This window comes from Helicoverpa zea, chromosome 25 (assembly GCF_022581195.2).
Source record: "Helicoverpa zea isolate HzStark_Cry1AcR chromosome 25, ilHelZeax1.1, whole genome shotgun sequence".
Classification (NCBI taxonomy): Eukaryota; Metazoa; Arthropoda; class Insecta; order Lepidoptera; family Noctuidae; genus Helicoverpa; species Helicoverpa zea.
In genome coordinates this window covers 7,208,306-7,233,204 of record NC_061476.1, presented here as the reverse complement: position 1 = coordinate 7,233,204, position 24,899 = coordinate 7,208,306, and the positions used below count along the sequence as shown (strand labels likewise).

Here is a 24,899-nt window from a genome sequence, read left to right as displayed (position 1 = left end):
ACATTTATATTTATTCATTGTTAGTATTGACGCACACTTTTATTAGATAAAGGTTAAAAGTACAAGATGGACACAACAGGTTATACAAATCAATAAACCAAGTGTTTATGGATGTCATATTATATATCCAGAAATCAATTCAGGTGCATCCGTAGTCTGAAATTATATATCTTGACATTTCAATAAATACCACTCACTCCAGACCTTGAGAGAAGACGTGAGATTCATGACATCCTTTATTACTGAAAATTGATAAAAATATACTGTGAAAATTGATGAATAAGCTGACCCCAATATACTTGGGGAAAAGCCAGATAAAAAAGTTCAAAATCACTACAATTCCTCTTTCTTGAGATACGGCGTAGAAAAATACCTAATGCGTTCTTAGGGGAACGCCAATTTAATAATCGTCATAATGTACTAAGTAGGTGGAACATGACCAATCATGACGTCACACTCTTCATATGTTGTGAAATGCTAATGAACCCATTTGAACATCTTTGGCAGTCGTTACGGGTAGTCAGAAGCCAGTAAGTCTAACAACCAGTCTTACCTAGGGGTATTGGGTTGCCCAGGTAACTGGGTTGAGTGAGGAGGTCAGATACTCAGTCACTTTCAGTAGAACACTGGTACTCAGCTGCATCCATTAGACTGGAAGCCGTCCCCAACATAGTTGGGAAAAGGCTACGCATTTGAAATGCTCCTAGACCCACTAACCTGCTCTATATTCCCATTCATATAAACACAAATATTACAAAACGCAACATCCCAAATTAAAATCTCCCATATTACGCCCAACGTCCTTGCTCTAACAAATATAAACATAATAAAGCAAATATAGTAGTAGTACCAATGATGTATGATGACGTCATCGGCCCAGGGGCACCAATCAGTGTATAGTCGGTATTAATGGTCTAGCAACCTTCGCAATTTTGTAGTGTTATACATTGACTTAACGTATTCATCGGTAATACCACGGAGATAGGAATGAGCGGAGATGTCATAAGAAAGGTAGGGCAGTCACCTTGTATCAAGTAACGTACGGCATTCGTGAATAAAACGATCAGTTAGTAGCACTAACGAGTCGTTCGGGTTCCTCATCAAATCAAAACCAATGTGACAAAGATTGTTCTCGATTTTCAAAATAATGGGCAGGTTTCAAAGAAGGTGGATGGACCTAGTATTGTTCCTCGTCCCCCGAACACTCATTTTGTCGCGCTACTTTCTTAGGAGATTTTGCGTTATGACATCTCCGCTAGTCATTTTGTTCTCCATTTATAATACTGATTATATTATACGGCTAAATACAAACAGTGGCAAGTTGCATTAATGACCGCTGACTGTACCAATGTAGCCATGACATTGAGCGCGGAACTACATAACAGACTTAAAGTGACCGTGACAAATATGCTTTTAAACGTGCACCTACGCACTGTCCTGTGGTCTGATGAGAGTGGAATTTGCATCGTCTATGTTCTCTCTGGTGTTAGGGTAGTTATAGACTGGCGTTTGTGATGCGTAAGAATTGCTTACAAACTTGGATTGAGTTTAAGGTTCAGAGTCAACTTTACATTAGTATAAATTCTGCTGTTTTAACCAACTTCCCAAAAGGAGGAGGTTCTCAATTGGAATGTTATGTTTTCGAAGCTTTTTGTGTTGAAAAATAGTATTTGTTTATTTAAAAAGTTGACCACATCCATTAATATACATTTCTCGGAGACGCCTTCACAGCAGACGAATTAGTTTTTCATTTATTTTTGAATCTTCCGTTTGAGTCAGGTGTTCTGAATGTATGCCTATTAAAGTACTTGAATCTTTTTAAAAAACTGACGTAATCACATGCGGTCATGTTAGAATCAGCAGTGCGTAGGAGCATGTCATTGTGGTCATCCTTTTCCTGTGTGACATTGAAATTTTTGCTCCCTTTTTTATTTGGAATCGGGTTTAGGGCCTCTATATTTTCGAAAGCTGTTGCATCTCTTTAAACCATATAAAACAATAGCTGGTTCCCCGCGGTTTTGCCCGCGTCCTGTGGGAACTAATACTATAGAAAACCCGTACTCGGATAAATTATGGCCTACGTTAGTCAGGGATAACGTACGGCTTTCCAAAAGTGAAATATTTTTTTAATTTGGTTCAGTAGTTTCGGAGCCTTTGGGATACAAACAAAAACAAGTTTCCTCTTAATTTAGTAGTGTAGAATATTATATTAATACCTGTAGATTCATTCAAAAGATTGCTTGGAAAACGCGCGGTGACGTTTCGACATTCTGAAAGGTGCCTTAGAATTATTATGTATGAGAACGAAGGCACGCAATATCCTCTATTAGCATAATAAAACAAACGTGAATGTTAAGCAGACTTACAAGATGACAAATGCAAAGATTTCCTTGGTTTTTCTCTTGTTTTTCTCCCGACTACGCGTTTCTATGTCGCGTGGGTGTGTTTGCAAATACTGTTTTTTTTTTTTTTTTGCAGATCAAGTAGAAAAAAACATTGACATAGAAAATGAGAGATGTTTAATCCCATAGCTATTGAATTCTTAAGTTTAGGTATACCTAATGTTATGTAGCTGAAAAGTTTTTTGTTTGGTCTTATTAGAAAAATGTTTCAGTGTTCGATAGCCCATTTTTGGAGTAAGGTTAGTTTTTAATCAGGTGCATAAAGCAGTTCCTACGGGATGCGGGCAACGTTGAATATACATTGCTCTCGTATTATAACGAATACAAAAAACCTTTCAGTACTTCCCTTTGCTAGCTACAAAACACTCGTGCCCTTGACTAGTATATCTAACTAATAATATGTGACACCATAATCATATGGTTTACGTATTTTTGTTACAATTGTTAGTAAATATATCCACGTTCAATGTTGGAATAAATTGTTAAAGCCAAGTGTGAGTCCGATTACGAGTTAGGTTCCGTTTTGAGAATTTTTCTTTAGTCAGCATCTGATATTTTATTAGAAGGGCGAATGGTTATGGAAGTTGTATACGTTTGAACTAATATTACTAGGTACGTATTTTTAGACCAAATATAATAATGAGCCAGGGAGTCTTCAGGTAGTAGTTAAACATTTTCTTTACCAGTACACGTGGAAACACATATTAAGATTTTTAAGTATATGGTTTGCAAGATTTTTGATGGAACTCTAAATACAAAATACGAACACACATTATTTTGATTGTTGTCACAACACATTTAAATATCATGTTATTCAAGTCTTAACTTAGTTGAACTTGAACACCTAGGTGCAAATGAACGACTTCGCCTCGAAATGTGTTCAAATTAATATTACTACATAACAATATACCAGTTGGCACATAATTGTGGTTAGTCACGATACACCATCCCCTTGACTTTCATAGTTTCCTACACCTATATAACTACTATACGTAGCTACGGCAGATAATATCGCCCTTGGTACAAAAGCAACGCTATAATTACGTAGCCACCTCCCTAGGAAAAACTATCGATTGCCCAACGTTACGAATACGAATATAGATTCTTTGAACCAATACTTTACAACGTAAAAACTGATTAAGGGCTATTTTAGGCACATTCCGATACCCTGACCACTCATTGAACGCCCTATTCTCAAGTGCTAATGATTTTTTTTATAATAGTTTTAACTGTCAGTATAATTTCACATTAAAGACACAGCCGAAATATTAATTGGAAGAAATTAACATTATGTTTAGGAAGTGACTGAACACGGAATATTAATCCATGTATTGGCCTTGATTCCCAATTGGGATGGTCGGTTTGGCGGGCGTGATCGCGGCGCACCTCTGGCTTCACAGTAGCGACTGCTGCGTGGCGCGTGCTGCGATCAGCCCGGCTGTTTGTCGGCTGCCAGTGTTTCCTTGCCCGCACGCGCATGCAGTTACCGTTGCTAGTCTCGCACTAGTTTCCGAACGCGCATCTGTATCGCGCGCCTTTCAAAAAAAGAATACGGAAAGCCCGCGCTTTCCACGCTCGTGAAAAAAAATGGGTGTCGTAAAACAAACAAAAAGTAAAACGAAGAAGGATGTGAAGAAAGACTTGGCTAATGGGAAGTCAAATGATGTTAAAAAAGTGAAAAAGAAAAAGTTAGTGTCGTGTTTACAGTGCATCAAGCCCGGGAAAGAGGATGGTATATAATTTTCTTTTTATTTCGCATTATAGAACGGACACAAATTGCTAAATTCAAGCAATTTACATCGTTGTAACATCAACCATAGTATGAAAGTGAATATTCATGAAACGGCATCCGCTACCCATTATCCAGTCTACACAATAGTAGAAAAAAATATACTTGTAAATTCCTTCGCACATACGTTAAAAAAAACCACCACATCTTCGATAGCAGATACTCATGCAGCCTTTCTTAATATTCTATCTATTGTGCTTACTAGAAATATAATTTGACATTAGTCTCATACAAGTAACGTCAAATTCCCATCTTTAGATTTCAAAACAACGATAAAATATTGGGAACCTAATTACAAAACAAAACAGAAAGTAAATAAACAATTCGCTAAAAACAGAAACCACATAAGATTAAAATTACGATTATGATCAGAACAGACTTAGTACGTAACCGTCATGTTAACCCACATACCAGTGTTTACGTCCCACATCGCTAAGATTTCGTAACGACCCTGGGACGCTGGGGAATCAATCTTTTTTCAACATGTTTTCATAATAAACCTTATGTCATCTGATGCAAGTACAGAAACAATAGTGTTCAAAAAACTTCCGAAAGTCCTACAAAGTTGAGTAAATCAATCTTTTTTCAAAATGTCTTCATAATATAGCCTGTGATGTCATCCGATGCAAGTACTACCAACAATTAAGTGTTCAGAAAACCTCCCAAACTCCTGCAAAGTTGAGTAAATGGTTTAGAAATGCCATGATTTAAGTACTACCTACTGAAAATTAAGGTTTTCGAAAACCTGTAAAATTCTTGTTAAGTAAATGCTATTCCTGAAATGAGAAATGTTGATAACAAAGATGACTTTTGATATCACAAATTAACCTGAAACGCAATTGCTTATCAATCCTACTTAATTCAAGAGTCCTTTTCAAAGTCTCAAGTAGGTCTCATTATTGTTTTCCACGCATCCAATTTTACATTCACGTTTGAAAAACAGATGCAGAAAATGTTTATGTGTTAGTAAAACATATTTAATGGCATATTTTAAAGAGGAGGCCCCTCGTACTGCCAAGGTCACCAGATTGTTTTGGTTTACATCATCATTGCCGCTTTAGGACACAGATGACTGACTATGGTCAGCTCGCGGCTCCCATAGACAAAAAAAATGGTCTCGTTAGATGTTTTAACTCAAAGGCTATATTGCTGTTACCACAAAAACTTGCTGAATATTCGTTTATGGTTCTGTAATTTTTGTGTTCCGTTTGACGAGAAGGTTAATGACTATATTTGAAGATCCGGAATTTTTGCAAGTGTTAACAGAATTTTAAAAAATGTATATTTTACATGGTCTGTCGCTCCATCTTCGTTAAAGCCAAGCAAGCTGGTGTTTAGAATAATTCAACTTCGTTATAAATGATTCAAGTAGGTAGAAAATACTTCAGCGTGTAAAATCTGAAATTTTAATCTCCATAAAAAATTGGCCTCACTCTGAATCATAAGCAGAAATAGTTACTTGTACCTACGTTAACTCCGCTGTAAGGATGTCTAGTTTAACGTTAATTTACGCAGTTATATAACCGATGAGATCATTCCGTATGTAAACGTATTAATCAAACATGATTTTGCTGTGTTTTCAGTATCTGACCATGGCTTTAAGACAATATTTTTGTTTGTTTCTGACCAAAACCTCCGTAAATATACTTCGTTTGGGATGTTGAAATATATTTGCATGTCGAACATCATTATTTTGGTGTTTCTATCGTTATACTTATATCTACACCGTTGGTAAGTTTGGTCTTTCAGAATCCACCGTTGGTAAACTAAAGTTTGTCATAATAATACTTTGTACATATAGAGCAATGTAGAACGCCATTGTCAAAATAACTATAGAGACAGCAATTTTCTGCCATTGTACCGAATCCAAAAATGAATTATAGTAATGACTTCGTTTTGGTTGCTTTTTGTTATTGTTTTGAATGACGTGATCATCTTGTGTAGTGTTATTTCATACACGTTTTAAAAATATTTTTTACACGGTCTTAAAATGCGATCAGATTTTATTTTTGACTGTCTGTTTTTCGCATCCCAGAGAACTTGTTCCCGTAACGGGATAAAATATAGCCTACTATAACTTACTAGATAGTAATGTAAGCTACATTATTAAAGAAAAAGAATTTTTCAATTCGGTTCAGTGGTATCAGATTTAAGGCTTGTCTTGTCTCTCTCATAAGATTAATTCCACTTAGCTTTCGGCTAATTGACCTCTCTAATTGGTCTAAGATCTGTCTTATTTAAGAGCTATTCTAATTAACAAGTGAACTGATTCTCTTAAAGACGTTATACTTTTATTTCACTTGACCTATCAGTGTCTTTATGTTGGGTTAATATGCTGCTCGTTGGTGACAGGCTTGCATCCTGTTGTCACTAGGAAGTGCACAATATATTCCATTTGATTGGGATCCACTTCCTCTGTTCATTAGCACGGAACTTTACTATTACATCCGACTATTATAGACGTTTGTTTAGTTTTCTAAGTTTTCCAAAATAAGTCAGATAAGGAAAACTGTTTGTATGTACTGTTGTATTTCTATCGTCAGTGTCAGCTATACTTTATCAAAATATGTTTTGTTCAAGGAAGCTTTCACAAATAAACCATTATTAGGAACCGCATTTGTCATTCCGAAACAAAATATTCTGCCTCTATTTCTCATTAATCATAGACTATTGTAGCCTATAGCTGTTTCCTACGGGAAATGGGTATTGACATATTTTGATAGACACTTTTCGAATAACAATGAAAGTCAGCCTTGCTTAATACTAAATACGAAATTGTGTGTGTATTTGTTTTGATGCTCTTTACTTAAAAACTAAATTTATTTACTTCTTATGACATAGTACTCTTCAAAACACAAAAACTGTTACTCAGCTGCATCCAAAAAGGTTAGGCAGGTGATGATTACATGCCTACTATAAGAAAAGAAAGAAGGAAGAAAGAAAAACCATTTATTTAACACACAAATATAAATTATATAACGTACCATTTTCCCCTTCACGTTCCTCTACGTCATAAATATTGGCAACTTTCAATGTTATAATAAATTAACCAAAAAAAGAAAATACACCAATGACAGCAATTAAGTTTACATCAAAATAGCTCCTGAATACTGATAATCAGCTCATTCAGTACATAGTCCTTTGTAACAGAAACTATACAATCACAACAATGGAATAATTTGTGACAATGAAACGTATGCAACAGCCCATCATGTCCTTGTCCACATGTGTTTTACGATGTAAACAATATAATGCTTTATATACAGACAAACAGATCTATCGTCAGATATACTATGATTATTGTGTATAGACACATTTGTAAAATCATTCCGGATATTAATTATTGACATTGGGTATACGTGAGTCATGTTTTACTTTGGCAGAAAGGATCAGAAAATGGGAGCCAAAGGGAATGACTTGAAAATATGGATCCGTTACATTTAATGGGTACCTTTTCGATTCTGGTTTAATACAGTAGATGATCTGACAGTGCTTGCAACCACATTTTGGACAAAATATAAAGATTTCTAAGAGGCGAATTGGTCAACAAATATAATATACATATTTTAGAATAGTAAAAAGGAAGAAACTGGAAATGGGAAAAAAATCTTCCTGGAATTTTAAGATGAACTGTTCAAAGCTACCTTTCCTAAAATTAAAATGAATGCGAATCATCAAGAATATTAACTGATAGAAAATTCAAGATATCCAACGGTTTAAAATCAAGATGTAATCATGTCAGTCAGACTAGAAGCATAGATTGAATTCCAAACGTGCCTGCATTTGCCGTACGATAAAATTAGCTTTTTATCCGCACTAACATAACCGTTGTGATAGCTCACTGCAATTATAGTGCATTACATAAATACGAAAATAAATACTCACTGATTCTTATTACGATTAGTTTCTTCTAAGAATTATTATTATCATAGATAAGTCTGGGTTAATGATTGTAAAGTCATTTTTATTTTTATCACATGTGGAATCAAACACGTGTTTTTTGCTAAGTAGCATTTGGATACGATTTGATTGATATATGTAAAAATTTAAATGGTGCCAAATTTGATAGATTTGGGGAAAATCGTTGGCTTCAGAAAAGACAGAAAGCGTAGAAAAATCTTTAGTAATCAGAAAAGCAAAAATTAAACCTTGACATAAATTCAGTTCAGTGTCTCTATGTGTTCGGTTTTTGCTGTTTTATTTGTCATAGACAACATATGCCATTATTTTGGAACCAACAGGATTTGTTAATATACTTACTTTTAGTTATTCTAGTCTTGCATTAAAATACCAATTTCTATTCAATTGATTTCTTCAAAACTACATATGTAGTTACATCACATTTGCATCTCGTACTTGACAATAGAGGTGACTGATCCCACTAGTTCCCGGCGCTTAATTAATGTTTCCTAACCTAAATAGCAGTTAATTACAGACCTCTGTTAACTACTCAACAGTTTGTTGCAGTTCCTACACCTATGTTATGCAAGAAAATTCATGTATAAGATACACATACAGACAAGCCTTATATACGATCTATGGAGTTTCTTCCCCATGAGACCACTCTTTGGAACCGTGTTATAGACCGACTTGAAATTAAACAAAAATACTTTGACTTTGATAGATTTTATAATTTGAAAATAAAAGTGTAGAATAGGTCACTTCATATTTGATGGTAAAAAATTATAATTGAAGAAATAATCTTACAATCTACCGTCGCACTTCTTAATTGATAAAATATTCAATAGATCAAAGCCGGAACCACATTCTTAATTCATTAATTGTGGTTCTTAGTTGATGAAATACGTAGTCGGCATATATGGGCTAATGATGTCCATTTATTGATTTACTTTTAATCGATTGTACTATTAAAGGGACATAATTCGAATACCAAAATAATTCATAACTGTATCGAATTGAAGATAGATTTAATGCCGTGACAAAGAAAACTACATAAAAAAGTGTTAACATACTTTCTTGATGCAAAAAACATCTGATCCTTCGCACGCGAAGTATAGATTTATTTATTGCTTATTCTAATGACTGGCGAGGTTTAGAAATCAAGTTTTATATGGTATTAACATGCATATCTTCGTTACCATTTGCCTAGCCATTTTCTAAATATATTCGATCAGTGATGCACAAATCATGATCTGCCTAGGCTTTTCCCTACTATGTTGGAATCTGCTTTCAATCTAAAGCAGCTAAGTATGGAGTGTCATGGAGCGACTGTCTATCTACATTATCATCATCACCACCTGCCTAGCCATTTTGTAACTATATTAGACCATCATCATCTGCCTAGCCTTTTCCCAGCCATGTTGGGGTCGCCTTCCAGTCTAACCGAATGCAGCCTATAACGTAAAACTAAGGAACATAAAACTGCATAGTGCAGTCAGAGTGACCTTTTTTTATTTAGCGATGATGTCAGCTACCGCTACCTTAGTAAATAACGTCACTATGTACTCCTACGTAATTGCACCCTTATTAGTAGAATTGTTTCTTTTGCAATAAAACATTTGTTTGTATTGGTCATTTTGTATTTTGTCACTGTTTTGTTATGGAGTGCTGTTTCCCAAAGTTTCAGTCGTGTCCCGTTTTTGCGGCAAGAAGTGTAGCTACAAATGCTAGGGCTCAACCTTTCTAAGTTTCTAAGTAAGTTAAGTCAATGCAACTTTTCTAAGTTCGTATGTACTTTCTAAGTATATCTTAGACACCAATGGCTGATAAAAAAGGTGAAGGAAAACATCTTGAGGAAACCTTGACTATATAGTCTGAAATCACCAACCCGCATTGAGCAAGCGTAGTGATTAATGCTCAATCCTTCTCCGTGTGAGAGGAGGCCTGTGCTAGGGCTCATCTAGTTACTAAAATCTGTCTTTAATAGATTTTCAATTTTTTGTTTAAATTATAATCTTCCTGATATGCTATCGTCTACATACAAGTATCAAGATGTGGTATTTTGCGTCCCGTGATTAGCATATCCATGTCGACACTACATATCTACTAGATATAATCAGAAATTCACATTTAAGACCGCTTTGTTCAGAATTATACTGATTCCCATTGTTCATCTCGTGGCAATGACGCCAATTAACAGTTTAATCTTAATTTAATTCGCAGTTTCTTACTGTATAAGTAACACAGAAGCCTTCCTACCTTCTGTCCAACTCAGCAACGCTTACCGCCATTTAAGAATAAACAATACACGTACGAAAAAAGTTCAGTTTACATGAACAGTACAATCACCTGTATCTAAAAATAAGCACATTAAAAAAAAGTACCTTTCTATGTAAACTATTGTTTAGCGTCTGTTCTCTAGCGTACTTCAAAACTATCATTAAACTAAAAATAACTCCACCATTTTGTTTTGGCGTGATAAACATGGAGTATGCACACTCCCAACTTTCCTTCAGAATGGCTGCCAGAATATGTGTCATCTTCACTTTCGGACATACAATCAAAATGCAAGGAACCACCTCAATGCCATGACATATCTTTAGATCAGCTCTATTCTTGCGTTAGTGATTCATAATAACTATCGACAGCACTTAGTTTCAATTGCGACGTAAAAACGCTGAGTAAAATAAACGTGTCTGTCCTAATTATTGGTTAGACGAAGAACCTACAAGCTTTTATCAATAATGATCGCTCTATATATAAAAGCCGACCTTGACACGTCACGACTATCCACAAAAACATTGGCTAGGCTACCGTTCTTTTATTAAGTATTCGTGTGATTACTCACATCGACTTTTTTCACTGACCTAATCCGCTTCAGGGTAGGGCCAAGGAATCCGTGATTTCAACGATAGGGCGGGGCGATCACGAAACAATTTTACTTAGCTATCGATAAATCTTTGATTACAAGCTTTCATTTTGATGATGAATCGAAGTTAGAAATAGACTCGATAATTCACATTGACCTTAACACTCCTTAGATCGTAAGTCAAGCTGAAACAGCGCCAGACATCTACCTCATGCTAACGTGATCTAATCAAATCAATACACGAACGGTACATTGTCAACACTTCAATCCTGATTAATGGCCAATGATTGTCAATTGTTCCATAAAGGGTTAATTTTTAATTTCGTCATGATGGTCGAAAAATTTGAGGAGTCAGAAGTCAGGTGACGATGATGGAGTCAATTAGTTGGCCCTTGTTCGCACCCACGCATGCGCTGATGCGGCGACAGAGTCGGTGACATCAGTTGCGGGCGCGCACCGTCGCGTGCCTTCAATTGGCGCTTGTTTAATCACTGAATGAGTTATTCCCCGAAGACACGCGCGCTTTATCTTCGCTCCATTGAGCTCCAAATCAGATGCTGCGATATGGATAGTCTATGGGATCATACTGCATTATCATCTTGTGCTATCAGCTCATTGAGATGATTTATTATATGGTTATGAGGCATTTATTGCCTTATCATTTCATATTGCATCGATAGATTGCAGACATTAAGATTCAAGGTGCATAAATCCACCCTCATCAGTGATCATACTATTTGTTGTCCGTATATATTTGAACACTGCTACCTGCTTTACATTTCAATGTACAAATGACATCATCTGATGACTTCCAAGATCAATTATCTAACTATCAGCTACAAGAGGATTGAAAACATACAACTGCGCAGAAACATAGGAATAGGAATAATTTAATTAGAACATGCAACGCGACATTATCGCGTCAGCTTCTGGTATGCACGTTAAGAGTCCTTAATGCATTTCAAGGTCAGTTTTCTAAGTGGTTTGATGATGTTCTGGATTTACCGTAACGTGTTTCACATACATGGATGAAAAGCCACTTAATTATTTCTTCTGTTGGAAGTTTTATCCGTCCCTTTTCTCGTGCCTGACTTCTTAGACCTTGTGTTGATAGGAGATAAATTTCGGAAGGCACATTAAATTAGTGAGCCCCAGCTGTGTATGTGAACATCTTTGACGGTCGCTAGGGGCAGTCAGAAGCCAGGAAGTCTTATAGTCTTACCAATAATAGGTATCGGGTTGTCCAGATTACCAGTAGATGATTGATAATAGCAGAACTAGAGAAGTTGAAGGTTCTACGAAATGCGTCGTTCTCCAGAAGCAAGGGGATATTGATTTTTCCGTATTCCGTGACCTTATAAAGCAGTGGTTCTTAACCGGTGGTCCGCGGACCACTGGTGGTCCCTGGAGGCATTCCAAGTGGTCCGCGAAGCTTTGCTTCGCGACGTTGCCATACGTTATCCAACTTTATTTTTATCAACTTATCTATGCGAGCGGGGGTTTTCGCATGGACGTATATCGGGTGTGTCGTACCTAGTCCCCCCATTCATGAAAATGTATGTTTGGGCTACATTTTGAGTCTTAAAAAATAATTAAAATTTCGCGCTCGCTTCGCTCGCGTATTCAGAAAATATATGCCCTTATTTTTGCATTTGTCAACAAACAAAAAGTTAAGTACGTTTGGGCTAAATTTTACGTAATATTTGGTTTAAGTCCGATAAAAATTTCGCGCTCGCTTCGCTCGCGCATTTGGAAACTACATAGGCATGTGTTTTTCTTTCTTTGCATTTACTTACCTACAACTGCCGACATACGTTTAGCTCGAACCAAAAGTTCAGAAATTAGTAAAGAGAATGCAGTCACAAAAATCTCACTAAAAAATCTGTAACTTTTAGATTTTTCCTAAATAATAAAGAAATGAGTGCTAAAATAATTATAAACGTTATAAAGTATGCTTGTATTCTTTATCAAAGAACTCTCAATTTAGGTAAACCGATGGGGTGGTCCCCGGCAAGACAAACTTTAGTTAAAGTGGTCCCTCATGTCAAAAAGGTTAAGAACCACTGTTATAAAGCAATGACCGCACAAAAGAAAATTACCCAAAACCAATTCCCCTTGTCACTTCCCATGAATGGGGACCGATGATATACCTATAACACGGAGCTGCGAAGCCATAATGGTTTATGTAAAACTATAATTTTCTCGCTCGTAAAACACGTTGACCTGAAATATGTTTTTCAGGTCGATTTTTATGTCCGTAACAGTTTTTCTTATCGCAATCAGTGGAGAGAATCGGTTGTTAAATCTTCTTATGAGATAAGCGTAATGTGTAACTTTAATGTTGTTGTTTTGATTTGAAATATCCTTACCAACCTTCCTTATCTCTTTCTTCTTCTTCTTCCGTCCCTGTTCCCGTTATCTGGGGTCGGGTCTCCTCACACTACGGCTTCTTATTTCTTTATATTAGTAGAAGATATATGCGATGTTTTCGCGTTTTCTTTATATTTGTGAAATAAAGATAGGATGTTTTCGTCAAGTACTACAATCTATATATCCTGATTATACTCGCCAAAAATTACCTCACTGCGTCGTGGCTTTGATTGGTCCTGTTATGACTACATCCTGCCCATACATTCGATTGAGTTTGTATTGCATACAATATGCGACGTCATCGCAGCAATCATTCGGTGAAATCTGTAGTAGTCTTTTGCGAAATCTTTGGTCTGTTTTGACTGTCGTCATTATTTGTCATGCCTCTGTCATCCTTGTGCTTTCCCGTCATTTCTATAATCTCGGGAACTGGTGATATATGCCTTTTTATCTGTATCCAAAATTGCAATGTTTCTTTGAAGAACAGTTTTTATAGCCTTTTACGTTACGAGTAACAGTAACTCTCAGTAACGTCTCCCTAAAACCTACTAATAACAATATTTTACATGAAACATTAAAGGACGCGCTCAAGCTTCACCTCACTTTCACCAGCCTACGGTCAAGCCACAGGTCAACAATACCATTGTCAAACTGCCCACCAGTCAGTAACCTTAACAGTAAAGTTGACGAAATGCAAAACTGTTCACCGATATGCATTCGAGTGTCACCTCTGTAACGACAGACTCACGGTCGTACATACAAATTGGTTATTATGTATCAACAAAAAATTTGTACAGAATTCAATAAGAGAAGTAAGAACAAAAATTTTTAATTGTAGAGACGTTGATATGATTAATAAAAAAAAAGAAAAATCTTCTTTAAAAGGTTTAAGGTTATATTTTGGAATTTATTAAAATAGCTAAACAGCCCACGTTTTAAAACCAAAGAATCAATATGATGACATACTACATGTTTGGATAACAAGAGTCGAAATATGGTACTTGAAGATCTCTGTAGGTAGTTAGTTTCGTAATACCTTCACAACTATTTCTGTTATAGTCCTCTGCATGTCTTCAAAATTCTTCAAGCTTGACGAATTCCCTTTTGTAGCTAATTAGGGTCAACTCATAAACCGTTCAAAAATGATATTTTCTATGAAGGTTAGTCAATATGCACCTTATTTTTCACCGACTTTTATTATCTGAAATATCACTGGTCATAATAATTAATGTTTATAGTCCTGTCGTTTCCAGTGATTAAGTATGCACGCGACTCCTGTGCCGAAACCATACATCTATTCAAATGTGGTGACTTCCTTACGCGCGCACTTTCTAAGGAAAGTTCTTTGTCCTATGTTTTGTTATACACAAGTATCATAGCACTATGTTGTTATGTTTGTGTTCCGCTTTTATAAAAAAGACGATTATCTTCGTGTGAACTTTTGTTTTTGTGGTGTTTTGAGCACACGCGAGTGCTAGATAAGTAGACGTGGCGGTATTTTGTTCAGATTTTTTGGAGATAGTTGAATCTCTCAGTTTGTTTACCTACTAGTGCTTTTCTTAAAGACATATTTTCTTCCCGATATGTTTCAATAGGATATGTTTAGGGTGCATTTAAACCAAGAGAATATTATTTAGTCCTAAAGCTCAACGCAGAAACATTCTTTCTTGACCTCATGAGGCAGAGAGAACATCGAAAATGGTCTTTGTCTCTTTACTTTTAAAGATCATGATCGTAGGATATAGATGGAATTAACATTTGCTCTTCACATGTAAACTCAACGTTACTGAAACAAACTAAAAATATAATGCTCCAAATTTTTACATCATTCGCAAAAATGCAACATGATATTGGTGGATATGCTGATTAAAAGTGCACATTCACTCGTAAAAACTATTCAAATCCGTGTCATGAACAGATCAGTTAGCTAGACGACCTTATAATCAATTGAGTTCAACGCATATCGGGATTATTACACAATTCGCATATTTCAGTTTTGTGTCTATTGAACCCACGCTCAATGACACCAATATAGGTTTATGTTTTAGATTATGAAGATGTCGAATGATAATGTCAGATGATTATTTTCGAAGAAGATCAGCCATTTGCGAAGACGTAATACTACAGTGCACAAGCGTTTGCGCTGGCACAGGTGCACTCTGTGATCTGATGTCTGATCTACAGGGGAGATTTAAAATCCTAAAAACCAATGACTTTCAATTGAGAAAATCCTTGGAACTGATATTATCCAATTAATCTTGGATCCCATTCCTTGTCAGTAAGAAGGCTGAGAGGTACACCCACAAAATAGCGCTTACGTAGGTTTGGTCAGTGATGCTATGATTTAGCCAAGAATAGCTATGGTCTTGGTTTGTCTCAAAACAACTTTACCTCAACGCTTTGCCAATATATGTATTTTTCTGATAAATAATAACCTAAAATCATTCGTCTTCACGCCCTTAAAACCACTGGCACATACACAAAGACATTATCCAATAAAATTCAATCCAAACACATAATAAAACTAACTGTATACCTTTCTTATTACGTCGTAAAGAGAGTTGTTAAAATCAGCTGAACGCAATGGTTGACAATGCGTGTACGCATCCTTCCGTTATTTGTGGCTCGATTGTTTAATGAACTGGGGTCGATAGAGTTGAATTGTGGTTCAAACGGTTTATTACGGTTGTAGTTTGAGTATCAGGTGAAAATGTTTTTCGTGGGTTTTTTTTTTACTTGATCAGTAAAAGATCTGCATTATCATTCCATAACGACAGGATTTATATTTATTTAAATAAACTAGCACCTTGATTATGACAAGTTAGTATTTTGGTCCTTAACAAACGAATTTCGCTGCTGTCACTATTATTCATACCGAACAGTGGCTCTCCTTCTATCAATATTTTTTTATTTATTTATTTATTTACACAACCTTACATCTACCCTTACAGGACTTGCCTAATGCGGCAGATGGGTTCTTATTAATTTATTCTAAACTAAACTAAAAAACACATTCATCACAAATCAACATATACAAACTTAACTAGATTCGTATTATTTAGGCTCATTGATCACCTAGTCTTTCTTTTATCATCTCTCTTACAAGAATAGTACATGATTATCTTTTTATATTATTGTATCAATCAAAATATACCTAAATATATGTTCTCATTGTTTCAGGCGGCTTAGAAGGCAAATACAGAGTAGCGGCACCCGAACTAATGCAGGACACATTCATGAGCGATTCTGAAGACGAGGGAGGTGAGTTATCATTGTCTAAACTAAACTCTTTATAATCCTGTCTGGGAAATGTGGACAAAGATTAGTGAGTAAATGGAGTGGGCACGTGGATTTAACACTGTCTAACTCTTTATAACCTAGTCTGTCTGAGTAGTGCAGATATAGATTAATGAGTTAATGGAGTGGGCACGTGGAGTTAACAGTGTCTAGCTCTTTATTGTACAGTATGAATGAAGTGAGCACAGATGAGAGAGTAAATGGAGTGTATACGTGGGCAAATAGTGTAAGAATCGGGCCTAAAAATATAGGATATGATAGTCATGTCGCCCATTAGATCTTAACGAAAGTTTACGAAAATATAGTGCAAGGGAACTTTATAGAAGGCATTTTTTGTTGAAACATCGGTGGTACTCCTATTGTTAGTTACTCTGTGATTTAAACAATCAGATATAAGCCCACGCGTGCATTACAGAAAAATGCGAGCTTATCTCATCCTGCTTACCTACCCACAGATGTTTTAACTACCTCATAACTTGTAGACGTGTTTATTTAATCAGAAAATGCAGAAACTCGGCAACTATTCCAAAATTCGGATGAACTAGTTGTTATTGTAAACAGATCCGTATGATCTCTCCATGTTGATATGCTAGCGGTCAAATCATAAATATTATGTGTGCTACTTAATTCTGTTTATTATGGATCTGGCAGGACTTAGGGTCTGACCACATTTATCGACGCAGAATCGGCTAACACGCTAACACCGGTCAAAAAAGTATTTATGTCAACGTAATAAGGATGTTTATAATACCATACGTTCGTATCGGCTTGGATCGGACAAGGCGTCGCTGACAGCGAAACGAGCCGTTTGTATTGTTGATAATCGGCGATAATTCGAATAATGTGGTGGTCCTGCGCCTGATCTAAATAAAAAAAATAAAAAAGCTGTTTATTTCATGCAAATAACAGTTTTATACAAATCTTAATCTTCAAATCAAATCTTTATCTCAATCTCTCTTCGGTCGTGTCGGATTGTCGTCCCATCAAACTATGAGAGTGAAGGAATAGTCGGTGCACTTGTGTCTGCGCAAATGCTTGTGCACAGTTGGCTAATCTTCTTACATGAGAGCAGCCGCCGTAGCCGATAATCGGTTAGGAGGACATGTGATATTCTATTATCAATGTGGCAATTCTTCAGTCGATTCCGCGTCTATAAATGTGGGGAGACCCTTAGATCGAAAGTTTATTACGAGATTCAAGGACAATGTTTACGTGTTTCGAACGTCACATAAACAGTTCAAATCGGATCGACTGACCTAATTTATGGAATGTTTCATATTTTGCGTGATTGATACCTTGAAACGTCTTTCATTGGTTTATATTTTGTTCAATGCATTTGTGATGGCTAAGCTTTATAATACAACGATGCATGAGAATAAAACCAGTATAGATGCATGAGAATAAGGCTACTAAAGCACATAATAGCGAGCATTTTAAATCACAATATTCGTACTCGTAATCTTTCATAGGAACTTTATGAGGATATCTCAATGGTAGAACTTTAAAAGTAGATCTTCAAATAAAGGGTAAACGCTAAAACATCTCTCTATGTAATCAATTATTACTCGAGCAAAAAACTTTTCTTGATCGCCCAAAGTTCTGCCATTTCGTCCCACTGTAGACCAAAGGATTAGATTTCTAGAAATACTTATCCATTAATTGGAGAACCCAGTTTGTCTCTTCAATATATTGTAGCAGCCAGACTCATCAGTTGTCACTCTATGTCATGTATCTATCTGATGCGAAGTCCTCTGACACCCACGGACCTGCTGTCTCATATAACTGGCTGATGCGAAGTCCTCAAGCACCCTTCGACCTTCCTAATTTACCATCTCCATTGCAGGTGAGGTGGAATGTCCAATCCAGCAGCAGCAACAATATCGCTATATGAACAGCGAGGCGGGCACGCTGCACCGAGCCAAGCCGCTCGAAGACACGGTGACTGATGGACATCTGTGGCCTAGCAACAATGATAAGAAAGTCGCCACTATTGATAGACAGCCGCTGGATATTGGGTATGGACTTTTAAGTGGTTTTTAGTTGGATTTATAAAAATCTTGAGTGTCTTCTTGAGGTTGATAAAGTCTGGGAACTTACTACATGCTTAAAAGGCATTGGTCTTGGTGTATTACTGACGAAAGTATAGAAAACTAAAGCATTCTTAAATTTGATTCTAATGAAAATTGCAACTGCTGAGCCGATTTCGCTATAACACATAGCTTGACGTGTGAAATAATAAATATTAATAATTTGAAGATACCCGCGAGCTACGTTGTAACTACGGCAAACAGCGAGTTTAACCTACCTCAAAATCCTTTGGATTACATTACTTTGACAACTTGAAGCATCATCTAATCAATTCCAGTTTCCTGGTCTCCTTCGTGGTGGACGCCCGAGGTGGCGCGATGAAGGCGAAACGCCGCGGCGGAGTACGCATCATCGTGCCTCCCGCCGCTTGCGCAGCCCCCACCCGCGTCACCTGCCGAGCAGCCACGCGTAGGGCTCCGGCAGCCGCACCCCCGCCGCTGATGGAGGGCGAAGCCCTAGCGTCTAGGCTGTTGGAGTTGCAGCCGCAGGGGGCTAAGTTCTTGGCGTGAGTATCATCACACTTATTCGTACATACATACATATTCTTTTTGAATGCCTTGTTTGTACTGAAGATTTTTTACAGAGATGATTTTACAGTTGACTCTTCTAGGAACATTCGGGGAAATCTCTTTATAATTTGTACCTAAAATCGCGCCAAAGGATAGGGGTTGAAAGGTCTTCTCAATTCTTTCTTTTTATATTTTATATAAAAAACATAATTGTTATTTTAAAATTGCTGCTGTGCCCAGCAGTGGGACGATAAAAAAAAAAAAAGGCTGTAACATAACATAACATATTTTAAAAATAACCATGTACCTACATCTATATTAACGTAAACTAACTTAAAACTAATAAAGGGCGTATTTTTTTTTTTATTATAATTTTAGCTGTCCTATCCTTTTGGCAAGATAGCTTTAATTGGCATGCGTTATGAAAATGAGTCTTACGTCTAAATAAATTACGTCCACAGTCCAGTGGTGATCGAAGTGCCAATCTTCACATCATCATGCCCCGAGCGTGAGATCATCATCCTTCGCTCCGACACTGGCGAGACCTGGCAGGACCACTACCTACACAACACCGACAATCCGCTCATGCAGGTTTGATAACTTCATTTTTTTGTGTCTCTTGATATTCCGGCCATGTTTACTTTGTGCGTTCAATAGGAGAAGAAATCTGAAAAAAATATGGCTCATTAAAGTTACTGCAATTTTGCGATCTTCTCCAGAATACACTTGAAATGGTTTTAGTCGGCAAAGTTTGACGCCTTTTTTCCAAGCGGTAGTATTTCAGGTTATTTGACAATCTGCAGCAGTCGTAAGAGCATTTGTGAACATTCCTTTTTGAATATTTCTAGGAGGCACTCCAACGCGAACGTCAAGAATACGGTGGAAACGAAACAGTTGGCGAAAATGGAGAGCGGGTTACACGCATCATAACGTGCGACTTCCCTCACTACCTCGCGTGCGTGTCGCGCGTGCGACAGGAGGTGCACGTCATCGGGCCCGACGGCGGCACCATCTCCAGTGCTCACATCCCGCAGGTATGTACTGTAGTACTGTAACATCATCACGTGCCACTATTGTCGCACTACCGAGCGTGCTACCTCGCGTTTTTTGAGATGTCTTTTGTATTTTTTTTGATGTTCGAAATGTGCTATTTTGGAGCCAAATTTTAATAAATTATTTTTTGATTCCGCAGGTGCAAGCGCAGTTCCCAGCCGCAGCCCTTACTAAGCGCATCCGCGTAGGGCTGCAGGCTCAGGCCGCCAGCGCCGCCCTGTGCCGCCGCGTGCTGCCGCGCCACGCGGCCGTGTCGCCCGTGCTGACGGTGGAGCCGCGACGCCGCAAGTTCCACCGCTCCATCACGCTCACGGCGCCGCTGCCAGTAACACATGTCAGTATATACCAATAGTCTAAGTAGGTACCCACACAAAAAAGTATAAATAACTTTAGTGTCTTCAAGCATTTTATTTAATATCCAACCGAGCACACTTCTACAGTCTTCAAGCGCAGGCCGCCAGCTTGGCGATAATTTTCGTCCGCCATCTTAATATTTCTCGGTCAGTGCGCAAACCCGCGCCGGCGACGTCTCAAGAACAAGAGAGCGAGCTCTATTCTATTCTATTTTTGTATATGGCAATCCGTGTCGATGTCAATTCGACGATTCTGCCAATGACAAGTGGGATGAGAAGCAAGTAGTGAAGAGAGCGACCTCTATCGACGTTCACACTACTGACAGATTGAACTGACACATAGACAACTGTCACTGTCAAACATCAACATGAAGTTTATGACATTCAGACTAGTGTTGCCACTCGAAAGAACTAAAAACTGCTATTATATTTATTTTTACATATATTTACCTCTATTTACAGGGCACAGAGAAGGCATCGGGCAGCAACCTGCGACTCCTGTGCTCTATAATGGGCGGGCAGGCCCGCGCCGTGTGGGAGGACGTCACCGGCAGCACTCCGCTCACTGTCACTGCTGACTGCGCCTCCTTCACTACTACTGTCTCCGCCAGGTATGTAACCCTTGCTGCAGGGTATATACACAGGGCACAGGAAGGCATCAGGCAGCAACCTGCGGCTGCTGTGTACAAAATAAAAAAGAAAGATATCAAAAATCGTGAACGCGCATGCGATACGTTTGCAAGAATTGTATGCGCCGTGCTGTACCCGCAACATCACGCTGACTATTTTAAAGGAATCGCGCGGCGCCGTTTTGCATTCGAATTCAAACCACCCAAAGCGCAGAGCCGAGTGTGATTTTATTGGGCGCGAGCGTCTTTTACTGACATTATAAAACGAAATTTAAAGAATATATCTGCAAGAATGCAAGCGTCGTTATGACTAAATGTGACTAAAATATAAATACTTACAACATATGGGTAAAGGCCGTTAATTCAAAATGTTCATGTCTTATATTGTGTCTGATCAGACTAATCCATTTATTTGATATTGTCTTCAGGTTCTGGATGATGAACTGTCAAAACGTCAGCGACGCAACCAAATTAGCGACAGAGTTATACAGGTAATTACTAGGCTGTTCATACGCGGGTAAAACCGCTGACAAAAGCTAGTCTAAATAAAATAAAGAGATCTTTTATTCGACTAATAATAATAATTATTATTATCGATTAATTCTTATATTGAAAATCACATTATTTTGATGATTTTTTATTATTTGCCCTATGAAGTTTCATAATAGTTCTTTATTCTTATTGAATTGTTCTTTGGACCCTTGATAAAAACATATCTAAAGGCATTTTTTATTTATTAAAAAAAAAACTCATTAATAACACTACAATAACCTATTTAATTAATGTATATAAATAAACTAAAAAAACTTATATTATTACAGAGAAATGCTACTAGTACCGTTCGACGTACGTATAGTGGTGCTGGGCAAGCGACTCGACGCGCTAGAAGGACGACTGCTCGTCATGTACATCACTGACAGATATGCTTACGAGACGCTGTTGCAACAGGTACTTATATATCTAATTTATTTACTAAAAAATACGAATATTATGACAGGTGTTACAGGTGCTAAACAATAACCGTCTTACCACAAAAACTTTAAAACGTCAGTTTAACACTTGTCTAAAAAATGACAGATTATGACGTTGAAATAAGGTCAATTTTGCAGCCACACTTTTTTTGGACAAGTGTTTGGCAGATGTCTAAGTTTTTGTAGTAAGGTTGTAAGTTATTACAGTTCTAACATTACTGGAGTCACTGGGTAGAATGAAATTTTAGGTATCAGTGAAAACACTTGCACGTGATTAGGTATGCTCGTTATCGAGTTTTGCGAGACATATAATTCTTTATAAAATTAGTTTGTATCAAAAATAATGTAGTCAGGTATGGAGACCGGAAATATGCCAAGTTTTCCTACATAATCAGATTTTGTGTCTGACTACATTATCATTGCACCAACGACGTTCTAGCACACCAATAAAATCAATTACTTTTAAGTAAAAAGTTTAGCATAACTAACTGGTAAAAAAGCCTAGAAGTATATTTTATTGTAGTGCCAATCTACTTCAGCTGCAATCCGCCTAATCCTCATATATATATTTTTTTAAAATTTGTTTCTTCCCAGGAGCACTACACAGAGGTGGCCCACTCGACGTCAGTCAAGTTCCTGGACGGCAAGGACGTGTACCTGGAGTTCTCCGGCAACCTGGTGCCCGTCACCAAGTCCGGCAGCCAGCCCATGCTTACATTCGAGGTGATTATTTTTATTGATAGAGAGAGTCTGAGAAAAAGGGTGGACGTTTGAAGAATAAAGCCATTTAGGAAGATAAAAGCGGCGATGGAGAAAAATCTGGGAGATAATGTGGGAAAAGTTCTTTAGAGAAAAAACTAGATATAGGATAGGGTATAGGTACCCATGACCCCACTTTGAGAATCCCTGGGATATATGGAAGATTGTTTATTTATTTATTTATTTATTTACTAGAAGGAGAATCAACAGCTGTAACAAAAGGATAACAATTCTATATGATATAGTAAGCCAATTATAGATTCTCACGGGTAGAAACTGAAAAAGTAACAGACAACTTAGGATCACTAACAAGCACGATAAAAAAAAAATAATAAGATTATAACAAAATATCACTTGGCACAATCCGCACTCTTGAAAAAGTCCGTATTCAGCTGAGTGCGCGCAGTATAAGTTTTAGTGGTAAATGGGTCAAATGAGAAGTCCTTACAAAGAACATTAAAGTCTTTACTCGCTCGCACCATGTATGAGTTTCGCCTATAGTTAGAAGAGGAATAAGGAATGGAGATTGTTAGGATAAATTAATGTATCTACGATATTTTTTCACCGTAGGTGATTTGCTATAAAAAACATACCGTCAACGAGGTATCACGTTTTTTTTGCCATGAACACCCAAGCTCTTATTGATTATATATTTATTTAAAATGTTTGATTCCAGGCTTTCAAGGACAACCGCGTGGAATTCACGGTGCGAGTGAAACATCATGAGGAGAACCCTGCCGGCAGGATCTACTTCATGAACGAACCTAAGGTAAGGGATTTGTTATCAGTATTTGTTAGATAGGAACAAAAAATACTGAATATAAACTGAATTGTTCTATTGTCTTTGCTTATGTAAAATCCCGAGTTTGTATTAACAAAATAAAACATATTTACCATAGTCATTGCAGTTTCTGGAGTATTGCATCTTTAAGTGTTATAATTTTATTAAGTTACAATTTTAACCATGCTTTTGTTAGGTCGTTTATGAATTACTTTTAATAAATATTGTTGATACTGTTTCCTTAAAACATTTACTTTTTTTCGTAATCTTTATGGGGTCATTTATTTATTTAGAACATATAATTTACATTTTTAAATATTAAATATAAAAATAAAAAACATTTAAAAATATAAAAAATAGGTTGCCACCGATATCGGGCACAGGGTCCAAGGTACCGGTGGTTAGGGTCCCAGAGACAGAAACCTCCTCACAATACGTGCCGTATCAAGGAGTACTGCCTTCTGAATCAGTCCCTTGATCCAGCCGCCCAACGAGAGCCTCCTGAGGTGTTCGTCGAGGCTCTTGGCTATTAAACCATTGGCCGTAACGACAATCGGCACAACAACAGCCGTGTCGACACTCCACATGGCGACAACCTCGTGCGCTAAGTCGAGATACTTTATTTGTTTCTCTTTCTCAGCTTTCACAAGGTTCTCGTCATGCGGAACGGCGACATCGACTATCATCGCGCGGCGCGCTGATCGATCTATCACCACAATATCAGGCTTATTGGCTACAATAGTCCTGTCAGTGATGATAGATCGATCCCAGTACAACGTGATATGGTCCTTTTCGAGAACTGGGTCGGGCGCATACTTGTAGTACGGTACCTCAAGGTCTACAAGGTTGTATTGCAGAGCAAGCTGCTGGTGGATGATCTTGGCCACTTGGTTATGTCTGTGCAAATATTCACCATTAGCCAAACGAGAACAACCAGATATAATATGTCTGATAGACTCACCCGGATGGTGACATGCCCGACATATGTCAACCGTCCCGTCTTTCACGATATATCTCCGGTAGTTATTCGTAAGGATAACTTCGTCCATAATTGCACATACAAACCCTTCGGTTTCTCCAAACAAGTCACCGAAGCGTAGCCAAGATACGGACGCTTTGAAGTCTACAT

The 24,899-nt window shown here is 37.4% G+C and overlaps 1 protein-coding gene across 4 annotated transcripts in view; it reads left to right on the top strand.

Annotated features, from left to right (window-relative positions):
- The window catches only part of LOC124642683 (ankyrin-3-like), a 137,342-nt gene that overhangs the window by 101,667 nt on the left and 10,776 nt on the right, over positions 1–24,899 (top strand). For all 4 annotated transcript variants that reach the window (XM_047181283.1, XM_047181285.1, XM_047181286.1 and 1 more), the window contains 11 exons: positions 16,511–16,591; positions 18,471–18,642; positions 18,993–19,220; positions 19,686–19,815; positions 20,073–20,258; positions 20,417–20,611; positions 21,093–21,241; positions 21,688–21,750; positions 22,081–22,207; positions 22,825–22,953; positions 23,666–23,758. In XM_047181283.1, the coding sequence (XP_047037239.1) occupies positions 16,511–16,591; positions 18,471–18,642; positions 18,993–19,220; positions 19,686–19,815; positions 20,073–20,258; positions 20,417–20,611; positions 21,093–21,241; positions 21,688–21,750; positions 22,081–22,207; positions 22,825–22,953; positions 23,666–23,758 (1,553 nt within the window). The remainder of the gene's footprint in view (positions 1–16,510; positions 16,592–18,470; positions 18,643–18,992; positions 19,221–19,685; positions 19,816–20,072; positions 20,259–20,416; positions 20,612–21,092; positions 21,242–21,687; positions 21,751–22,080; positions 22,208–22,824; positions 22,954–23,665; positions 23,759–24,899) is intronic.